This window comes from Crotalus tigris, unplaced genomic scaffold, assembly GCF_016545835.1.
Source record: "Crotalus tigris isolate CLP2741 ecotype Arizona unplaced genomic scaffold, ASM1654583v1 scf7180000024359.8030256, whole genome shotgun sequence".
Taxonomy (NCBI): domain Eukaryota; kingdom Metazoa; phylum Chordata; class Lepidosauria; order Squamata; family Viperidae; genus Crotalus; species Crotalus tigris.
In genome coordinates this window covers 7,228,549-7,250,765 of record NW_024100528.1, presented here as the reverse complement: position 1 = coordinate 7,250,765, position 22,217 = coordinate 7,228,549, and the positions used below count along the sequence as shown (strand labels likewise).

The window sequence follows — 22,217 nt, the reverse complement described above, 5'->3', positions numbered from 1 at the left end:
GTCCACCTATCAAGTCCTTCCCAAGGACTTGGGATAGCTAGATGTTGTTGTTTAATAATTATCTGTTCACAATAATGTGAAGTCACAATTGACAGTTCTTTTGGTTGGTGTTGGTCTTCATACAGTATGCATTAAATTCTTCCCAAGAACCTATGATATTGTAGTGTATCAGTGTAATATTTATGCAGACCAAAACAGTGTGACTTTTGCAGTTAAGAGATGGAAATTTTGTCAAGGGAAAGATTTTCTAAGTGTCATCCAAGATTTTTGGGTACGGCATTCAGTGTGCTGATAATAGCTGGTAATGCCATGGACAATTTATGCCATTATCTTTCAGTTTTGATTTTCAGATCTTTGTGATCTTTGTCTTATATTCTACTATCCCCTCGTGTTTCCACCACAATTATCCACACTTCTTTTTAACCACAGTTATATCTGGTGTGTTATGAGCCAAGATTTTATTAGTCTATATTTGGAAATCCCAAAATATTTTAATCTACTCATTTTGACTACTTTTTCAATTTTATGTTCCAACCAATTTTTCATTACCATTTCATGATAATTTTTACAGATATTCCAGTTAATCATTTTGGTGACCATATTATGTCGTTTATAATCAATTTGTGCAATCTTCTTTCATGAGCTGAGTATATGATCTGCTGCTTCTTCTGCTTCTTTGCACAAACTGCACTTTGAATCATTTGATGATTTTTCATTCTGGCCTTGATTAGCTGCTCTTCCACAACCAATGAAGACTTCAGGGTTTGTTTGTTTTTTTTTAATGTTCCAGTTGTAAGCCATTGTCACGTTTTATCTTTATCTATTTTCCCCTTAATCTTTTATAGAAATTGATCACGTATTCCTTGTCAGCATTTTGTTTCTGTTTTTATTACATTATTTCAATATTCACTATTTGTTCTGATTTTGACTTGCAACAGTACTTGTTCTTGGCTGTCTTTTATATAATCAGCCAATGCATACTCTTCTTCTTTGATAGTTCTTTTGACCTGAAGTAAACCTCTGTCTTCATTTCTGTAGGACAGCTATAATCTATCAATATCACTATGGGGATGTAATACATAGTAAATAGTTATCAGTTTTCTTATTTTTCAGACTAAACTGTCTGGGTCAACTTATGTCTAGTTAATAATTCCAGCTGTGTATCATATCACAGATATGGGCCAAGTATTGATGGCTTTGGTAATGTTTCCAACATTTTGTTTTTAACAGTGTTCTGACACTTTGGGTATATTTGTTACTAATCACATTTTTAATTTACTATGTGTCAATCTTCCTGCTGGCAAATTCAACATTAAAGAAACTCTACAGCCTTGAGGTGCCATAAGAGATAATTTTTTATTAAATACACATCCTGGCACTGAAGAAGTAAAATCAGCTCTAAGTTTCCTGCACAAAGTTCTGGTTAGTTACTAATATCTTTTCATAACCTCCACCCACTATGTGTTCACATTGGCCAATCACATTCTTTCAGTTTGTTATGGGAACAGTCGACTTCTCTGCCAGACACCTGCCTTGGATGATCTTGGTTCTCACAGTCTACGGACAGCTTCCTGAAACTCCCATTTATTTCCCAGACTCCCCCTCCCCCCTGTTTATATGGCAAGTTGAGCAACTACAGAAGTTGGTAAGCATCTTAGCAATTCAACCTTACACTATGCTTGATATTACCCAACTTTAAATTGCCCAGATAGTTGTAGACTTCATCCTGAGGGCTCCTGATGGTTTGGCCATTCAGCATTTCAATTCCATTAATTTATTTATTTACTTACTTACTTACTTACTTACTTGCTTGCTTTCTTGCTTACTTACTTACTTACTTAGTTACTTACTTACTTACTTACTTATTAAATTTCTACACTGTCCATCTGACCTAAACAACTTTGGCTGATTTACAACAGCTACTGTAGTACATTTCTCTAGGCCAAATTCTATTGCTATGTCTGTGCTAAAAATTCTCACAGTCTTTGTCAATTTCAGTTTCTGATTTTCCATAAAGCTTATTATTATGCTATACATAATAAAGATTATTATATTACAATTAATAATGCTTATTATTCCATTAAGGTTATTATGGTTCATCACATAGTCAACCAGGTATTTAGAGTAGATTTGGTTTTTTTATCAACCTATTGAGTCCTTCCCAAGGACCTGGGATAGGGATATGTTGTTTGATAGTGTTAAAGATGTCATTGCAGGATGGAAGCTGTTCCATATAAAACTACCTTTTGGAAATGACTGATAGTGATTTTGTCAATGCCAATAGTGTTCAAATGGTGCTCCAGATGTTTTGAGATTGCATCCAAGGAGCCTATTACTATTGGTATTAGCTGGGCTTTCTTTTGCCACCATCTCTTTACTTCTATTTGCAGGTCTTTGTATTTTTTTTATTTTCTTCAGTTTTTTTCTTTTATATGTTGCTATCTCAAAGTACTGCCATATCACTTATCCATACTTTTTGGTCTGTCTTATCAACAATTGTTAGATTGTCTGGAATGTGACATGGCTGGTGCATATCCAAATTCTAAAGCCCTAGAGCACTTTAGCTTTTTCATTTTCTATTGATTTATCTATTGGATCAAGACTCTAATATATGAAAACAAACACCTAGATTCATACATGAGGTAAATAAAAATTTAATTATTATTAGAAAGTATAAAGCTAGGTAGTTACTAGTATTACTTAACCCTGGAGTTCAACTTGGCAATGATCTTCAAATCCAATTTAGAGGACTTTATTTTCAGTGTACAGGCAGGATTTCGAAGTACAGAAGTACAGGCAGGATTTCGAAGAGGCAGAGGAACTAGAGATCAAATTGCCAACATACGCTGGATCATGGAGAAAGCTAGGGAGTTCCAGAAAACATCTACTTCTGCTTCATTGACTATGCTAAAGCCTTTGATTGTGTGGATCACAACAAATTGTGGCAAGTTCTTAAAGAGATGGGAGTACCAGACCATCTCATTTGTCTCTTGATAAACCTATATGCGGGTCAAGAAGCAACAGTGAGAACTGGACACGGAACCACTGATTGGTTCAAAATTGGAAAAGGAGTCCGGCAAGGCTGTATACTGTCGCCCTGCCTATTTAACTTATATGCAGAGCACATCATGAGAAAGGCAGGGCTAGATGAATCAAAGTTGGAATTAAGATTGCCGGGAGAAATATCAACAACCTAAGATATGCAGATGATACCACTCTGATGGCAGAAAGTGAAGAGGAACTAAAAAGCCTCTTGATGCGGGTGAAGAAGGAGAGTGCAAAAGTAGGCTTGAAACTCAACATTAAGAAAACCAAAATCATGGCATCCGGCCCTCTCAATTCCTGGCAAATAGATGGGGAAGAAATGGAGGTAGTGACAGATTTTATTTTTCTGGGCTCCAAGATCACATCAGATGGGGACTGCAGCCAAGAAATTAAAAGACGCTTGCTCCTGGGGAGGAAAGCTATGGCAAATCTAGACAGCATACTAAAAAGCAGATACATCACCCTGCCAACAAAAGTGCGTATAGTCCAGGCCATGGTTTTCCCAGTTGCAATGTATGGCTGTGAAAGTTGGACCATAAGAAAGGCTGAGCGCAAAAGAATTGAGGCCTTTGAACTATGGTGCTGGAGAAGACTCCTGCGAGTCCCCTGGACTACAAGGCGCTCAAACTGGTCAGTCCTAGAAGAGATCAACCCCGACTGCTCTTTAGAAGGCCAGATCCTGAAGTTGAAACTCAAGTACTTTGGCCACCTAATGAGCAGGAAGGATTCACTGGAGAAGAGCCTAATGCTGGGAAAGATTGAGGGCAATAGAAGAAGGGGACGACAGAGAATGAGATGGCTGGATGGAGTCACTGAAGCAGTAGGTGTGAATTTAAATGGACTCCAGAAGATGGTAGAGGACAGGAAGACCTGGAGGAACGTTGTCCATGGGGTCGCGATGGGTCGGACACGACTTCGCAATTAACAACATTTTCAGTGAACTACAATTGAACTCAGGGATCCTTGACATAAAAAAAAATATAGAAGTCATTCTAAGGACCATTATCAGAGATTTCATAGCCAGTTACCATCAGATAATTATTTTGAGGAAAAGGTCTTTTTTTCCTTTAAAAAGGCAAGTATGCTAAATTTTCGATAAATGCTTTGGAGAAAAAAAGGAATGAGAATGTCCTGAAATCTCCTATATCCTATATTTACTTTGATGCAGAAACAGAGCCTCTATAGATCTATTTGTTAAAATGTATGAATGTGGGACTCAAATACCTAACAGTTTATATTGTACATGGAGAAGTTGCAATCGTCTGTTGATTTATCTGGGATTAAGTCTTGTTCTGAATTCACCAGGGATTACTTTTAAGAATACTCTATAAGATTGGACTGTTAGTTGTACAGATTATGGGTTGTTGTATAGATTATTGTCATATGGTTGAAAACAGCTTTTTATTAGAAAGACAAAAAATAAAGTTATATCTTCAAAATGAGATTTATATTGTTGCAAGGAACATAGGTTACTGAAATGTTTCTAAGTTCTAATAAAATGCTTTTAATGTATAGTAATTGCTAAATAAAATGAGAGTAAATTTTTCAACAGATTATTAAGTAGAGATTGATGCTAAATTTGTGCAGTAGAAACCTGATTGCTTCTGTAATGGGGAAAAGTTAATATTTTAAACCAAGGCTAAAGGTTGACAGGAGATAAATTGAATTTGTTTGCAAAAAGAAATTTGTTTCTTTAAGTGAAAATTGAGGTCAGCAGGTCAGAGCTTTCTTTGCTTCTAGATGAATGAAATGAATTGAATAATGCCACTGTTAGATAGCAATATGTAAGCTAACGACAAAACAGTACATTAGAAGTTTGGATATGATAGATCAATGATATTATGATACCTTATACTGGTTATTCTATGCACATCATTCATCTTTGAAAAATAATATGTAAAATAAGTAAATATAAATTATTGTGCTTTTTAAATTCCTTATACTCCTTATTGTTTCCATTTTGTTTTACATAACCTAAGTTTTATTATTAATTGGAGGTAAAAGAACACTGAGGGCTATTTTCATTGGGTCAAATCTATCAAAGTTCTGATAGGGCAGACTATACAATCCCTGCAATCCAAGAGGAATATGGATGTAGAACAAACAAATAAAAATTAGAGTCCAAGAATCAGTAAAGCTAAAACATTCTTAACCTTATTGGTTTTAGTGTATGTGTCATTCTATGTGGGACTATGATCCATGACAGAACCAGTATTGTCCTAAATGAGCACAGTGATGTCGGTAGAGAGGTTCTAAAATAGTGTAAAAAAACTTTCTAAATTTGTCAGTGGTCCACAACAACATCTCATGTATACTGTTTGTGTCCTATATATTTGCGCTGCATTTACAAAGCTCTCCTATGAATCTTACATCCTTCTAGCAATTTCCCATTGACCTTAGATTCAACAAAGCAGCTGTATCATGTACCTTCAGGTCACTATGGCCTTTTTTTTTTTTTTTTTTTTACAAAATTCCTCTTTCCATTACCCAACTTGATTACTGCTGTTATTTTTCAGAGGTTGGCTAAGCAGAGCTTCACTGTAGTTATATGGCCTGGACATTCTAGAATTCTAGATGAAATATATTCCCAACTTCATTTTAGATTATGATATGTACATGTTTACCCATAAAGATGTTATTTTTACAGAGTATTAATGTTACATACTTAATCAATTTTTCCATCACATTCATTGATTTTACAGCTATTGACAAATATCATTAGTAATTTTGGAATATAAAAAAATGTTTCTCATTTATCCAGAAGATTTCTGAAATGGCTTATATTTTATGCCTTAGGATATTTTGTGCTTCCTTATTTTCTTTCCTCTATTCTTAATTCACACTTTTAAATTAGTTTACATAGAACAGGGCTTTTCAACCAGTGGTACGGGTATCACCTGTGGTACATAGGCACCTGGCAGGTGGTACGCGACCATCCTAGAAAAGTGGTAGCTGGGGAGCGGAATGAGCTGAACTGGTGGCAGCACCACACAAGCCTGAGTGAGAGATGGCTGGAGCTGTAAGGCTGTCAGGGCTCAGCAGAAGCACCAGGATCAGTACCGCTTTCCAGCTGATCGGTGCTTCGGCGCTGTCAGGGCTCAGTGGAAGTGCCAGGATCAGCACCAGGCTCCAGCTGGAGCTTGGCGCTGATCCTGGTGCTTCTGCTGAGCCCTGAAGAAGCACCAATCAGCTAGAAACTGGCACTGATCCTGGCGCTTCTGCTGAGCCCAGAAGAAGTGCCGATCAGCTGGAATGTGCAGCATCTCCAGGGTCTTATGATTTATATTCAGATGCTTGGCAACTGATTCATATTATGACGGGCAGAGTGTCCCAGGGTCATGTGAAGAGACCAAAACCTGCTGCAACCACCCAGCAGATGGGGGGGATAAAAACCAAACCTCCCCACTCCACCCCTGCTGCCAATCCTCAACAGAAATGCTCACAACAATGAAAACCTCAGACAGGAGAAAGAGCGCCGCTGAGTGGGCAGGCAGGTGTCTTGCTCGGCTATGGCTTGGGGGGCACTTTTTTCAGTGCCATTGCAACTTCTAAGAGTCACTAAGCAAACGGTTGTAAGTTGAGGACTACCTGTACTTTATCACTTTTTTCCTTTTTGGGGGGGGTCATCAAGTTTTTGACACCTTGCTAAGCGACTGATGGTACTCGGATGTTGCCATATCCTAAAAGCGGTACAATGGGTAAAAAGGTTGAAAAGCCCTGACATAGAACACACAGGCATATATACGATAAAAGGAGGCTGCCCCTGTACAAATATGTGTTATGTTTAATAAGATGCAGCAATAATAATTCTGCTGTAAACTAACATCAGAACAACATTTTTTCAAATTGCTTCTTTGCTTGTTTATAGCTTTGAATCTCAGAAACAGAAATTTCAAATTGTGTGAATGGAATTTTCTAAATTAGTTATAAACCATTTGCCAGCAGTAAAAATTTTATCATGCTACTTTGTTAAGAGTTTATGCATTATTTTGGTTGCTGAAGACCTTGAGATGTATGATTAAGAGTGACCTAGAGTATTTTATTCTTATAGAATGAATGCTTATTTATTTAAATGTCATCTAATTTTTTTACTCATTGATGGAAATTCTGTTAGATAAGCAGCATGGTTCCATATTTTGTCAGTCAAATAACATCTTTCCAGCCTAGATTTTTGCCTCTATATACCTTTAGTTCTTGATCCAAGCAACTGGCATTTCTATAGAGGTAAGATATTTGAAAAGAAAGAAAAAACAAATATTCCAAATTGGCCAATGGGCAGGCAATTTGCTACCATCAATAAGTTTTGAATAAATCCATGCACACTCCTTATGGTTATATTTGAAAATATCTGGATGGTTGTAAATTACCTATTCAATGTAAAAAGTCTTACTAAAGTCTAAATATATGAGATTTACTATTCCTTCGTTATCAAAGCAATTTTTTATTTTATCCTAAATGCTCTAATAACCAAAAAAACCAAACAATCCCAACCTAGAAATTATTTTCTACAAATGTATCTTTGCTTTGTTTCCTTAATACAAGAACATAAGCACTGGACATTATTAAGAATTTTTCTAGGTTCCATTTGACCGTTCTATAAGTCTCGTTACTAGAGGTGACAGGAATTGAAATCCAGAAATATGACTTTACCCTTTTTCAGCACTAATTTAAATTATTATAAATGAATATTATACAAATACTGCCATCAAATTCCTGAGCATTTTTGATAAAAAATACTGTGTTCCAATACCGTGAAAAGTAAATTATAATAATTGTTTCCAAAGTTTTCAACTATGTGGATGGAAAATTTCTATATGTATTTGATTTCATTAAAATGTCTAGGACATGTTTAGCTCAGAGAAAAATTCAATATCTGTCTTCTACAGTATATTACTCAGAGAAAATTACTGAGAGTCAATATTATATGGGTATAAAGTTAGACTAGGACCTGGGAATCACAGGCTGAAATCCACAATTCTCCAAACCATGGAAACTCAGTAGATCATTCTAGTTCAATCACTGTTACACCTTTCATTCACTCCTCTTCCACCAGGAATGCCACGTATGCCTCTTGAAGTATTGGATGAAAAGCAAAATATAATAAATAAATAAAATTATTCAGTCAAACTCCTTCTGAACATTCACACAAAGATATATCACACTTAGAGAATCCAATTTATTGCAAATAATTTTCACTAAACATATTAGGAGCTAACCTATATTGTCCAAAAGAATAAATGCTTACTAACATTCTGAAACAACTCTATAATATTAGTCAGACAGGATTTCTTTTAATTATGCTTCTTTTTCTAGAACAGAAGTTTCTAACTTTTGCACCATGCCTTCTTAATCTTAATATACATATCTCCCTTAAAAATCCAAACAACATGACATGAACAGTAAAAACAATACAATTAAATTTTGGGACAGGTGAATTTAATGTAACATAACTAAAAGGTTTTTCATACCTCCCTTAAATTTTGGGCTTCTCCTGTGGAGAGACACCTTATAGTTTCAGAAACCCTGTTCTAGAGGTATCGAAACTGTACATCCAATATATAAAAGTGTCTATTGTAATTTATTGCATTTTAAGACTTGTGAAAATTTCAGCAAATCTTTAGCAAATACATTATTTCAAAAGCCCTGCATTCTCCAAGAACATCATTGGAAATGGGGAATGATGTTAGCCATTTGTTTTTCTGAAGAAGACACACATTAACATGATTCTTCTTCTAATGAATGATAACGAACTTTGAATTCTACCAAAATTCTCACTTTAATATAGGGCTTCCATAGCTGGACTGAAAAATTCTACACATCCATTACATAGAAACTATAATGCTACCATATAATGAATGTCAAGACTTTTTGCAGGCCATATATTTCAGCTCTATTGTAATGTGAACAATTTGGCTACATAACAGCATTGTTCAAATAACATGGATTTAATAAAAAAGAGCTATCACTTGTGGAAAGGAATAGGCATTTTTAAATTGTGACCATTTGCTATTATAGTAGTTCATACCAAGGTGAAAAATATCTGAATATTTGATTAGCACTACTACTACTCATGCTGTGATGAGATCTTCTTTGGAAAAAAAAAATCCTACATAGCAATAGCATAGCCTAGTCCCCTCCTCCTATTAGCATGGCCCTTAGCAGCATGGAAAAATAATAAATTCAGTTAGGAAAAATAGTGTGAAAGATTATGTTAAATATTTCCTCTAAAATCAGTTCTCCATTCCTTTTCCTTGTATCTTCTTTAGGAAAAAAAATCTGGGAGATCCAATCACTGATTGCATCTGTTTGGTCTCAACAAACTTGTTAAAATCTAGATCCTAAATCGTGTACATGCTTACACAAAGCTAAAGTTGAGCATTATAGTGAATCTGCCTCAGTATTTAATAGGACAGGATCAGAATTTTTGAAACATAATTCCTTAATTACATTGGAGCATTTGTAAGGGCTGCTTCATGCTTATGCATAGTATAATTATCATCATAAAACATTAGGAGTGTAGTTTGGGTTGTATTTTGTAACAAAAGTGAATATGGACTCAAGTTCACTTTGTATCTTGGTGATTTCATGAACACATCCATGAAGTTTATGAGAGTATTTTGTCATTGCCTTCCTCCCATTTAGCATATAGCCCTGGTGCAATATTTCTTGCCATTGTCAAGTATCATTCAAATACTAACCACCTGCAACCTTGCTTGGTTTGGGGGTGATTAGACAAGTGTTCATACATTAAGAGTTTGGGTAATTTGAGTATGTAATTCTGCAAAATCTACTATTTTTTCTTTGTTTTCTAAATTAAACTATTCATTGTCCTTAAGCCATCTGGAAATATACTGAAGCATATTCTGTCATAATACTGTTTGTAGCCTTAATCCAAGTAAAATCAAGACAAAATGAAATACTTTGTGAACACATAATGCAATTTAATAATTACAATTTATTTTGAGAAAAAATTTAAAATAAGGTAAAATGAATTTTCATGACATTTTCATTGATTTTCAATAAATTGCCACTTACTACTGTTTTTTTTAAAAAAAATAGAGCAACTCTAATCTGTAACACTATAAATGTATTGGAACTATAAATCCCATGTGTACCAATTTGGGAATTAGTTGCATGGGGCACAGAGTGGCATGCAACCCTGAGGGGGGGGGGTTACCACCTTGAAGGTCTCCCCTCCCCCCCCGTGCCTCTAACTTTTTCCATCCTTGTTTTTCATCTGGGCAGTATCTAAAATTGATGGATAAATAAAGAGATTAAAGTGTGCTTTAAAGATAAAAGCATAAAAATCATATAAAAATATAATACAGGCGGTATCTAAGATAGGCGGTATCTAAAATTGATAGGTGGTATCTAAAATTGATGGATAGATTAAAGTTCAAAATAAAATAAAGTCCAAGAAACAGATTGCTAGAAAGCTGTTTTTTATTCATCATCATCACCATTATTATTATTATTATTGTTATTATTATGGTCAAACTTTATCATTATCTTAGAAAAATCTACAGTTGTCTTAACTGAAAATTTGATTGATCTGGAATAGCGTGGAATATATTTAGCTATGCTTTCTTTTAACATTTCTCACCAGAGAACAATTTGTAATTAAATGACATAGCATTGTTTCAGCTCCTGACACTATTTTTTTTTTCATTGAGCCCATCTTTTCAGGTTGAAAGCATAGAAAGTTATTTTCTGGTAGTGTGATTAGATTGGGGTTGAACTCTCCAGCTGGCAGGCCTGTCTATGACTGGCGGCGGACTGTCCCCAGTGCTTGTCATTTCCTGACATGCCTGACAGGATGGGGACAGCAGCCCCAGACAGGTTCATTAGATGGTGTTTTCTACAGCTGAGCTTAAAATAAAATAAATAAAAAAAGCTGCTGGGGTCTTTCTTGTTGGTTTAAACCTAGTTCTTGTTTTGACAAATTTTGATCTGTGCAGTTTTTAGAATTTGTGACACATTTTTGTTTCCTTCGCCTTTGGCCTGTACTTTGTGCTGTTTGCCTTGTTGCTGTTTCAAAAACCTAACATAGCTTCCCCCATGAGAGGCATGGAACATGCTTATCAGAGCCATAAAGAAAGATAGAATCATACAGTAAACTAGGAATAACTGTTCATTTCCATGGGGATCGCATAATGACAAGGAGAGGAAAACCTTGAGTTTTCAATAAGCCAATTAAAAAAAAGTTTATCGGAGAATATGATATAATTACCAGTACACTGCACTGACAGATATATTGCTTTCTGATGCTGCCAGAAGTTTAACCTGACTTCATAATGGTACTTTACATTTTTGGAAAGAATCAGAATTTTTTTAAATTGTAAGGTTTGAGATAATACAAAATTAGTCAAAAGCATGAATTTATTACTATTTAGAAATAGTCATTTATATAGCTTATTTTAATGTCTATAAATTCCTAATAAGATGTATTAGCCTGCTACAGTATGTTCCATTGATTATTATAGCACTTCATTAGCATTGTCTTATTTGAATAAAATGGTAATTGAACTGAGTCTAAAGAATAGGCCAGGCATAATCTGAAATATCACAAAATAAGCTACTGTAAAAGATTCTTAATCCTCATGCATAGATTATTAATAAAATTATTAAAATGGTATTGTATCGCAAGTCTACAAAGACATTTCCATTTTATGCATTCATATCCATGCAAATTTTCCCTCTATTTTTTAAATAATAATCCCTATTGAAATGCTGGATCCAATAATTAAAGAAATCATATTAAGCTGGTAATTAAAAAATAATTATTGACTTTTTAAATTTACTGATAACTGATATATTTTAGCCTCTATACTAGCTTTAGCACTGATCCATAAAAAGAGTTTATTAATTCTGAATATTTTAGATAGTATAAAAATAGTCACATGCAAAACACTTGTCAGGTATTGGTGTCTATCAAGATACAAATGAAATTGCTTGCTGGAATCATCCCCTTTGCTTGTTTCCACCAAGCTGCTTGGCATATTACAGCCTTTTATGCTGGCTGGGTTTAATGGCTTGCCTCTATCTAGTGCAGCTGAAAACCAAACCCTCCATTCATAGAAATCTAAGCACTTACCTTTCCTTTGTATTGTTAGTTACTGCTGCTTTAGTTTGTGGTCTCTATGACAACTGTTTAAATTGGGATGGCCAACTGTCATCTGGAGTATTACGGAAAGAAAAGTGTTAGTGAGCCCGTAGTCCCACAGATAGAGCATTTCAATATAATCCAATTTTAATTGAGCTCCAGAGACTTTGATGTGCTGCAGAAGGTTGGGAGAGAGCTATTCCAGGGAGAAATTAAAGCAGCGCAGCAAGGCTTCACTTCTCCAGACTGTCACCATTTTAAAGAAGCATTAGCATCAAACTTAACCTTCCCCTATGGAACATCTCTTTCAGCCTTTCCTGCTTTTTTTTTTTTTACTACGCCATATGTTACAAAGGCAAAGGTACTTTCATCTTTCTATATACATTTTTACACCCTCTTGATTAGATTTGAAAGGCATGTACTGGACTTGAGATGCATCAGAGGCTGTCTCTTGGACTTTGTTTGCAATTCATAAAAAGAAATAAAAAGCAGGAAAGGGATTAGTTTACAATTGTCATCTGGCATGTGTTGGATTTTTCTTTGAAAGATTGCTAAAAAAGCAATCCAGCTGGATGCTAGAAAGTTAAAGATTAGATTATTTTTAGCTTGGTTTTAGCATTTCTCATGAGTGTGTGAATCCTACTTTATTTGAAGATGTGTACATCTGATAAGAAACCACTTTTTAGCCATTTCCACAAAATAGTCTTATTTGTCAACAGAAGAAAATACTCACAAGGGAATGAAAATCAACAATAAAACGGATATTGACTAATAATTGGACAGAAGGAACAGAAGGTTCTTTAACTGATTACAACTACCAAATAGTCTCTAGTTTTATTTCATTGATGGCTACTCGGTGAAATTACTGCTATAAGTAATTTCATAAACTTATAGCAGTGCATGCAAATTTAGTTAAAATCAAAAAGCAATTTCTTTATTTTGGGGGTGTCAAGCCCCTGGGGTTGACATGAGCCGGGTGATGGGGAGCACGCAGCCAGCAGCCGAACGACGTCCGTATGAGGCCAGTACGCACCGCCCAGTCCCCGGCAACCAGTTGAGAGTCGGGCCGGCATGCGCACGTCAGCTGGGGGTCGGTGAATGGGGAATGCGGTGCAGAACCAGCGGGACCACTATGCACCGCCCGGTCCCTGGCAACCAGCTGAGAGTCGGGCTGGCGTGCGAACGTCAGCTGGGGGGGAAATGCGGACATTGAACTGCGCCTTTTATCTATACGAAACAGATGCTGGCTTGCTGATTGGGGTGGGGTTGGTGGGAAGGACAACTTTCAACTTTCAAAGCTGCTACTGATATATAAAATGTAGACATCAAAACAAGGAGAGCACACAGTTATGTCAGAAATCATAATACTTAAATGAATAAAACAATGGCTAGGACTGATACTTCCTCTTTTATCAGAAGTGAGATACTTATCTTAAGTGGCACTATCAGTCTTAAAAGCCATACAGTTTAAGAATATATTTATACATATGTGCAAATTATCCTAACCCTTGAAAAGCTTAGAATTGCTAATAGTGATAATATTTTATTCTGTTATTTGATGATAATAGATGTTCCAACTGGATGTGCAATCAAAAGTTGCAGGAGTAGTCCTGTACTATGTTCTTGTTAGCTAGTCTAGTTTTCTTAAGGATATACTTTCCATTTCCCCCCTCATTAGTTGTTTACTTACCAGTTTCTATAAAATTAAGTATCATTACATTCTGTTTAAGTGCTATTAGTAATATATTATCAATGATCAAGCCTTGTAGAACGAGCAGGTCATTCTGTGAGCCGACTTGAAGAAGTAAAGCATTTCCTGCAATGTACTTCATTTTTTATTTTACCATCTATTTAATAAAAATATGATCAAAGATAAGATAACCTTTATTGTCATTTTTATACTGTGGGCACAATGGCACACATCAAAAATGAAATTTAGTTGCCCCCTCTCAAAGTGAAACACATACATAATACACATTTAAACATACTATATACAACATATGTATAAATCTACACCCTTACATATAAGTAACATATAAATATTAATCACTGTCCATCTTGAATACATCACGGAAGGAGGAAGCTTTAGATTTCACAAGGCTAATACTATATGGAACAAAACTGTGGCTGAATCTGGATGTTCTGCTTCAGATACCACGAAGCCTCTGCCCAGAAGGTAACAAGGAAAACAGGTCGTGAAGAAAATGTGTAGTGTCCCAGATAATATTATGGACCCTGCTCAAGCAGCTTCTGTGCTATGTCCTGGATGGGAGGGAGGGAACTGCCAATGATCTTTTCGGGCCATTCTCACCGCTCTCTGCACCGCCTTCCTGTCTGAAGCAGTGATGCCTCCAAACCAGACTGTGATGCATTAATATTCAAGCATAGGTGATGTAGAAGCAGGTTTTTAAAGTAAATTATTATTTGGATATATACTTTGTGTTGCATCTATGCAGCTGGGAAACTTCATGAATACTTCTCAGTCTCTGTTACTAGTCTTTTTGGTATAATTGTTTCTCCATTTAGTAAATACTTAAATAAAGGAGGTAAAAAGTTATGATGACACAAATAACTTTTCTCTACTTCTTCTATCCCCGGGTTAATTGTTTTGCTTATATCCATGTAATAGTTTTAATAATACAAATTGCAGAAAAGTACAGTTGACAGACTGAAGGAAGGGTTAGAAAGAATCAAAATCAGAAGGAAATATAGGGGGAAATGTAGGTTTTGCATTATCATATGTTTCAGGGAAACTTGGTTGTCACACAATGCCATTTCTGTAGAAAAATAAAATGTTTGTATAACAAGATCACAAAAATCAATATGTGTCCTTTTTATTTTAAAGGTCCTTGCTTATACAGAAGGCCTTCATGGAAAATGGATGTTCAGTGAAATTCGAGCAGTTTTCTCAAGACGTTACCTTCTTCAGAATACAGCCTTGGAAGTATTCATGGCAAACAGAAGTATGTTTATTGTATATTTAATACAAAGCAAGTTTTTTTAAAAAATAAAAATAGTACCTACTGAAACTGAAAATGTGCTTCTTGTTTAGATATTACTATTTTAGTATATTCACATTTCCTATATGGATATAATTTCTAGAGGGTCTTTAAGAATAATTAATACTGACTTCTGTTCTGAGTAGGAAAAATTATTCAAGGCCTAGCAAAGGTGCAGTAAAGGGACTATCAAATGAAATACCGTGGGATGGATCATATTTCAATTATGCAATGCTTTATTATCCATTATTATTTATTTATTATTATTAGCTTTACTCCACGTAGCTTGAAAATTATATCTTTCAGACAAAACACAATAAGAAGGAATTGGGAAAAGATCAATTTTTTTTTCTCTAATTTAAGGAAACCTTCCTTCAACCTTTTATGAATTTTCTATGTTTTTCTTCATCTACAGATAAGGCTTAAATGTTGAGAAGGGAAGGATATAAATATATTAGCAGAGGTTGAGGGGAGTAAACATTTTCCACTCCAAAATTAGATTTTGGAAAGAAAATTTCAGTCTTCAAACATGACTGAAATTAATGGCATTACCGTCGTATGAAGCAACTTCATTTAGCCTGCAGTACTATGACCCTAAAACTGTTTCATTGATGCAGTGAAGGACTTGGTTTTTTTTTTTCATTGCATAGTTTCATTGTTAATAGGTAACATGCATAGTATGACTTTTGTATGCATCAGATTCCCACAGAACCTTTAAGATAACTATATATATGTCTCTGTGCACAAAACATGAGAATCCCTTGCATCTTAATTTGAATAAAAATGTAGTAGGATTATATCTCAAATTATATTCTTAGCTTTTTGTTTGCTTTTGACAGCATATTTTGTGTGTTACACATACAACCTTCTTCTTTTTGTATATCAGCAATTATCTAACCCTTCAATTCTCTTTGTACTGCAGCTTCTGTAATGTTTAATTTTCCTGATCAAGCAACAGTGAAAAAAGTTGTATACAGCTTACCACGTGTTGGAGTGGGAACCAGCTATGGCTTACCACAAGCAAGGTATTAAGTATTTGCTTTTCTGTTGGGAAATACATGAACAGTGCAATATGATAGCAATACATAAAAGTGAAATTAAGTTGGTTATATAAATTATCTTTATACTAGTTTAAAATGGATTTGAATTCACCCTCAGATAGCTTCCTTTTCACAACTATTTCGCTATGGTGGTTAAGTAGGAATATTTATTTGTTTATAGTTATTCATAAACAAGCACACCCCAAAAGACTCAAAGTAATCTAATCTAATTATTTAAATTGAGGAAGTGAGGAATGCTGGGGAGAAAGGGTTATGATTTTTATGATCTTAACATCTCTCATAATGCTCCTTCAGCCCACTTCCAATATCACTGTTTTTTGAGTTTCTGAAAATGAAATTTCCTGGCCTCAAAAAGACTGTTGAAAAATTGGTGGCAAAGCAGGAGAGAATCCCTTACTAGACATTATTTTTCTCCTGGAATAGGGCCTTATTCATATTTGGTCTCTTTTTTTTAGTTCATTTAGAATATTCCTAAGCAAAGATCAACAATATTATTGGGTTCCTTGTGTCTACACCAGTTATATGAATCATGAATTTAGGGGTACAGAGTGAATTATATAAATATTTCCCTTGGAAAAATATCACTTTTTGTTAGAAAACATGCTTTAGTGATAGAATCTACTAGAAGATTCTTTGAAGGCCACGCTTTCATGGGATGTGATTTTGTCTCATTAGTGTTTTCCTCATGTTTTCCTTCAGACACATTAGTGCTTTTCTTATCATGATGTTATCTAGTTGTGTAATGAAAGGCCTGCAAACAAGCAACTAAATTCAGACAGCATCAAGGACATCACAGTTAAACTCACAACTACATATATTCTCTTTTCATTCTTTAATTAATAAAGATATTATTCCTTATATACCTTTAAGTTAGTATATTCAAAAAATAATCTTGATCAGAATTGGGCAGATTTAGAAAAACACAAAGTGGTATGTAATGTCCTTCTAATATTACCTGAACAATCAGGTAATTTGATTCTGACATAATAATATTTCTATGAATCTATTTAGTTACTCCTTTAAAGAACAGCAAGTTACACCTATAAAAAGTAGATTAATACAATTAATACAATTCTATGTTGTGAACAAAACAACCTTGCTTACTACACTATAGCTTTCACTACAATTACATATTTTTGATATTTATTTTTTAAATAAAATGTAATTTTTAAAAAAAAATTAATATAAAGTAATTTGGATTCCACAGGTAATGATAGCTTGATGTGCAAAAGTTGATAAAGTTTTAAAAAACATTCTAATAGTTTATACAAAGAGGCAGAAGGCAAACAAGCAGTTACAAATGCTGGACACATCAAAAGAGTAGCGAGTTTTATTTATTTATTCAATTTATTCACACTTGTCTCTTTTAAGCTCTCAGAGACAGGGCAACACAAATGTATTCAAAACAAATACAATCTCCTTTGAAGCTTTAGTCTGTCAAATTATTAAATCAAAATATCCAATTAAAAAGATAAGCCAGCTTTAGAGGTAGGAGTTTATGTCCTTTTACTCCCCCCCCCCCAAAAAAAAGGTAAGTCTGGAATACCAGCCTTAGCTGAGGAAATATAGGCAGCCCTCTTTTTTTGGACAGCTCCCTTTCTTTCCATCTGGCATTATTCTTCCATGGAACATCTCAGTTCCCTGCCAGGGAAGTGAGCAATGTCACAACTAGGCCTCTTTTGAAGTCCAGCAATAGTTTCTTTTGACATTCAGTTTTCTGTCATCCTTCTCTTTCCTCTTTCTCCTTCTTCAAAAGCTCTGTTCTCTCACACAACTTTTAAGATCTTCAAGCATCGAGTTTAAAAATATTCTGATGATGCTAATTGTCAAAGAGATTTTTTTTTCCTATTCAAAGAAAACATTAGCAATTGTTGTCCATTGCAATTGTTTCATGGAGTTTGTCAATGTTTTTATTTATCCCCCATGCTCTTTAACAACTATATGTTAACTGTAGAACTTATAGATGTGGTCTGAACTGACCTCAGTGTTCAGATGACTTCTAGAATTATTTCTCCATTTTATCTTAAACTTCATTTAAAGTTTGAGGAGGGTAATAATTTGAATGAGGGCCAATCAATTGACGCTCAATCCTGAAAAGAAAGCGATGATGTCCACTGAGTAGTTCTTAAGCTGTCCTTGAGGATATTTGGGAATGTTGTTGAATCCATCATTGTGACTGATTGCACATCTGGCCTAGTGAATAGGATCACATTACATCAACTCAGGCAGACATACCACCTGAAATCCTGTTTGTGCAGAGTTAACTTAGAGACATTCTGGGCTAAGATTCAGCTATAAATCTGTCTTTAGCTATTAGGCTCAAATTGGGCAAACGTCTAACAGACACTGAAGCTCTATTACATGAGGGTGCAATTCCTTCTTGAATCCACAATAGTTAAATCCCTCATTTCAAAGAATTCCGCCCCCCCTGAGTTTGATAGCATAAAAATTGAGCAATTGTTGGCATAATTGACATTTCTGCTCTAGAACTCTTGGTTTTCAGCTTGTCTCTTATGAAAATCTGATTTCAATTATCTATACTATAGTAACTAATTCAATTGCATTTCTACAATGCATTGTGCATAAGGCTATTTCTGAATTACTATTTTGCATGACTGAGGTGTTCATTTAATTCTTTATCAGTGCCTTTCCTATGGAAACTTCCCAGATTACATTCTGTTGTCTTAATAGTTGCAGGCAAATATACTTCCTATCTCCACTGCATTTCATATTGTGTAATATTTTAGCTCATCACCTGCAAGATTAATGTTTTTTCTCTTCTTTTGATGTACAGGCTGTGTATATATATTATTATAAGATATTTCCATAAATTATTGAAGGTTTAAAGTGCATACTATCTAAATATACTTTCAGTGGTATTGTAACAAAATAAAAAGAAAATTAAATATAAAATATAAACTTATCCAGTTATAGAATATAAATTGTTACAGGTAGTTCACTAATGTATTAATAATTGGTATATTAGTGTAAAATTCTTACATTTTCTATAATTCTAGAAGGAACTAGATATAGAATTAATTGACAAATGGGCTCTAAATCAGTAAGTCAATGTATTGGTTGAGAAATATTGCTTTGCGATAAATCCGTATATAGACATTTAACATCATATAGGTAAAATGTGTATCATGGGAATAGCATCCAATAAATGAAAGTCAAGAATGGGCATTGAGGAGGTATAAATAAAAATACAATTTTCTTGTCATGTCTTGCCATAACAAGGTGCCTTTAGAGCTCTACATAGCATGGACTAGACCAGACATGTTAAACTCGTGACGTCACGTGATGTGCAACATATCAGAGCTTTTTCGCCATTGCCGGCAATGGGGTGGGCATGGTTTCCTGATGACACGCCCGGCCCGCAGGCCGGCAGTTTGGCACCCCTGGACTAGACTATTTACAGGATCACCTCTTCCTGAGATTTTTTGCCTATCCCACCAGATCCAAACACAACCCAGGTCTCTTCTCTGAAATGCTGCCATCCATTGGGATCTAAGAATCATGCCTTTTCTATGGCTGCCCTTCCTTGTGGAACACCCTCCCCCTGATATTCTAGCTTTTTAGCCTTCTGGAAGGCCATCAAAACCCAGATGCTTTGCCAGGCTCTGGGGTAGAGTAATGTAAGACTGTGGATTACTGTTAGGACACCTTAAGAGGATGGCTTAGGCACCTGATTTTTAATTTGGGGGGGGGGGTATTACAGTATTTATGTTATGTAGTATTATTTGAGCTACCCAAAGTTGTTCTTTATGATAGGAAGCCATAAAAATATTTTAAATGAATAAAATATACCTGTTGTGAATTGTTACTTGTGGCATAGTGTGTCTAAAAGGGATTAGCCACTTATGGAAAATCACAAAACAATTATTATTGTTTAACATTTCCCTTATTTGCCCATCTTAGTCTTTCACAGCAAATTATTCATGCCTCAGCTGTGCATGCTGATGAATGAAAAATCCATCTCCTAACTAATTAAGAGACTTTTAAACTCTTTATTTTGTTTTAATTGTCCAGATAACTAAAAATAATATGATGTAAGATGAATAGAGAGTGTCTTAATATTCTCAATGTCAGACAACTTTTTCAAGATGTAATATCTGATAGATATCTTATAAATCTTTACAATATTCTACTAGTCTTTCTGTAAAACTCAAGAGAGAAAACTCTCATGTTACATTCCTTATTCAACTTTCATTGTCCTTATTTGGAGCTATTCTAACAATGCTTAACAACTTACCATAGTCACAGTTATTATCCACATAGCCTTTGGATGAAGAATAATGCTTAATTAAGCCCAAGTAAAAAGGTTAGAAGGCAGAGGAACTAAGAAGGAAAGAAATAAAAAAAAACAGATGGATGGATGAGTATATAAATTATAAGTTATTGAAAAGCTGAAGAAGAAATTGGAGACACAAAAGCTAAAATAATAAAAATTAGGAACAGGGAATGTGTTATAGATTGGCTTATATTAACGTCTCTGGAGAATAATACATGTGTTTATTTATTCATTATTTATTTAACTTGGTTGATACATCAAACAAGCTCTTGACCAACTCTGTGTGGTTTGCAATCCAACTATACCTACACAGAATTAAAATAATAAAAATGCAATATAAATAAATAAGTAAACTTAACATTAACAATTTAACAATGAAATATTGTGTGCCAAGGAACCATAAACATTTATGTAATCAATATGCTTATGTGGAAGGAATTTCTCTCTACTTATCATTTGATCAAAAAGAAATGATAAAATTTTTATAAATTTTTCAAATCTCAGAAAAGTTGTGCCAAGTTGAATTTCTAGGTAGGTGGATTATCCAGAAAAAGAGGATAGCAGTCAGGAAGATCTACTTCCATAAACAGATTAAGAGAGAGAAAAGCCACAAAGTCTACACTTCGTGAGCTGATTAGGTGGGCAGAAACTATTGGAAGCAAGTAGTTCTGTAGAATCTAAAGTGTAGCTATCCAAAGAGCTTTAAAGACCTTTAAAAATGACAGCTGACACCTTGATGGCACCCAAGAACTGAGAGAGCAGCTCTTGAAGTAAATGTGTTACATGGGAAAACCACGATATATCCATAACTACTCAAGTTGCTACATTATGGACCAGCTGTAATTTCCCAGTGGTATTCAAGGACAGATCTGTGTACAATTCATTACAAGTCCAAATAGGAGGCAACCAAGGTTGTAATTGGCAAAACAAATGACACTGTGTAAGGGTCATCCTATCCTTGCCTATCCAGTTTTGCTCATTTCATATGCATAATCATGTACAATGTCATTTATACTGATTTTTATTTCTGATTTTTCATGATTTATTCTGTCAAAATCACGAACATCTATATTGTGAAGTGGGTAAAGAAGTATTTAAGTACTCTGCTTCAGGAAGTGAAAGACCTAAACTAGCCACTATTTACATGACTAGACCATTTCTGTGAAAATTAACATGATAGCGAAAGTCAGGATTCAACCTTCATACCCTTGGATAGCAATGAAGATGACAGGGAAAGATAGGTTAGGCTTATTATCAAATCACTTTTGACTTTTCTTGATTACATTCTCAGAACACAATTCTGTACAACTCTGTCCAGTTAAATTGTCCATGAATTGAAAGGCTTTAAATGTATTACTCTGTATTAGATAGATGATCTATTATTTAATTTTATAAATGTGATTTTTATGTTTATAGATGTTCTTAATTTTGCATAATTGTTTTCTTAATTTTGATTGATTTTGATAATTTGTTCATAATAGTGTTTCTTTCAATAAAAATGTTACTTTTCAACAAAGGATAGATTATTTTGAGATTGAAAATATGAATAATTGTCAGTAGAGAAGCAAATCGACCACTTTTAATTATAATTCCTAGACGAATTTCTCTGGCTACTCCTCGTCAACTTTATAAATCTTCCAATATGACTCAGCGGTGGCAGCGAAGGGAGATTTCCAATTTTGAATACCTGATGTTTCTCAATACTATAGCCGGTA

At 34.6% G+C, this 22,217-nt stretch overlaps 1 protein-coding gene across 10 annotated transcripts in view; it reads left to right on the top strand.

The window, feature by feature from the left end:
• NBEA (neurobeachin) overlaps positions 1 to 22,217 on the top strand; it is a 375,860-nt gene that overhangs the window by 264,178 nt on the left and 89,465 nt on the right. For all 10 annotated transcript variants that reach the window (XM_039327273.1, XM_039327274.1, XM_039327265.1 and 7 more), the window contains 3 exons: positions 14,994 to 15,111; positions 16,070 to 16,172; positions 22,099 to 22,214. In XM_039327273.1, coding sequence (XP_039183207.1) covers positions 14,994 to 15,111; positions 16,070 to 16,172; positions 22,099 to 22,214 — 337 coding nt within the window. The remainder of the gene's footprint in view (positions 1 to 14,993; positions 15,112 to 16,069; positions 16,173 to 22,098; positions 22,215 to 22,217) is intronic.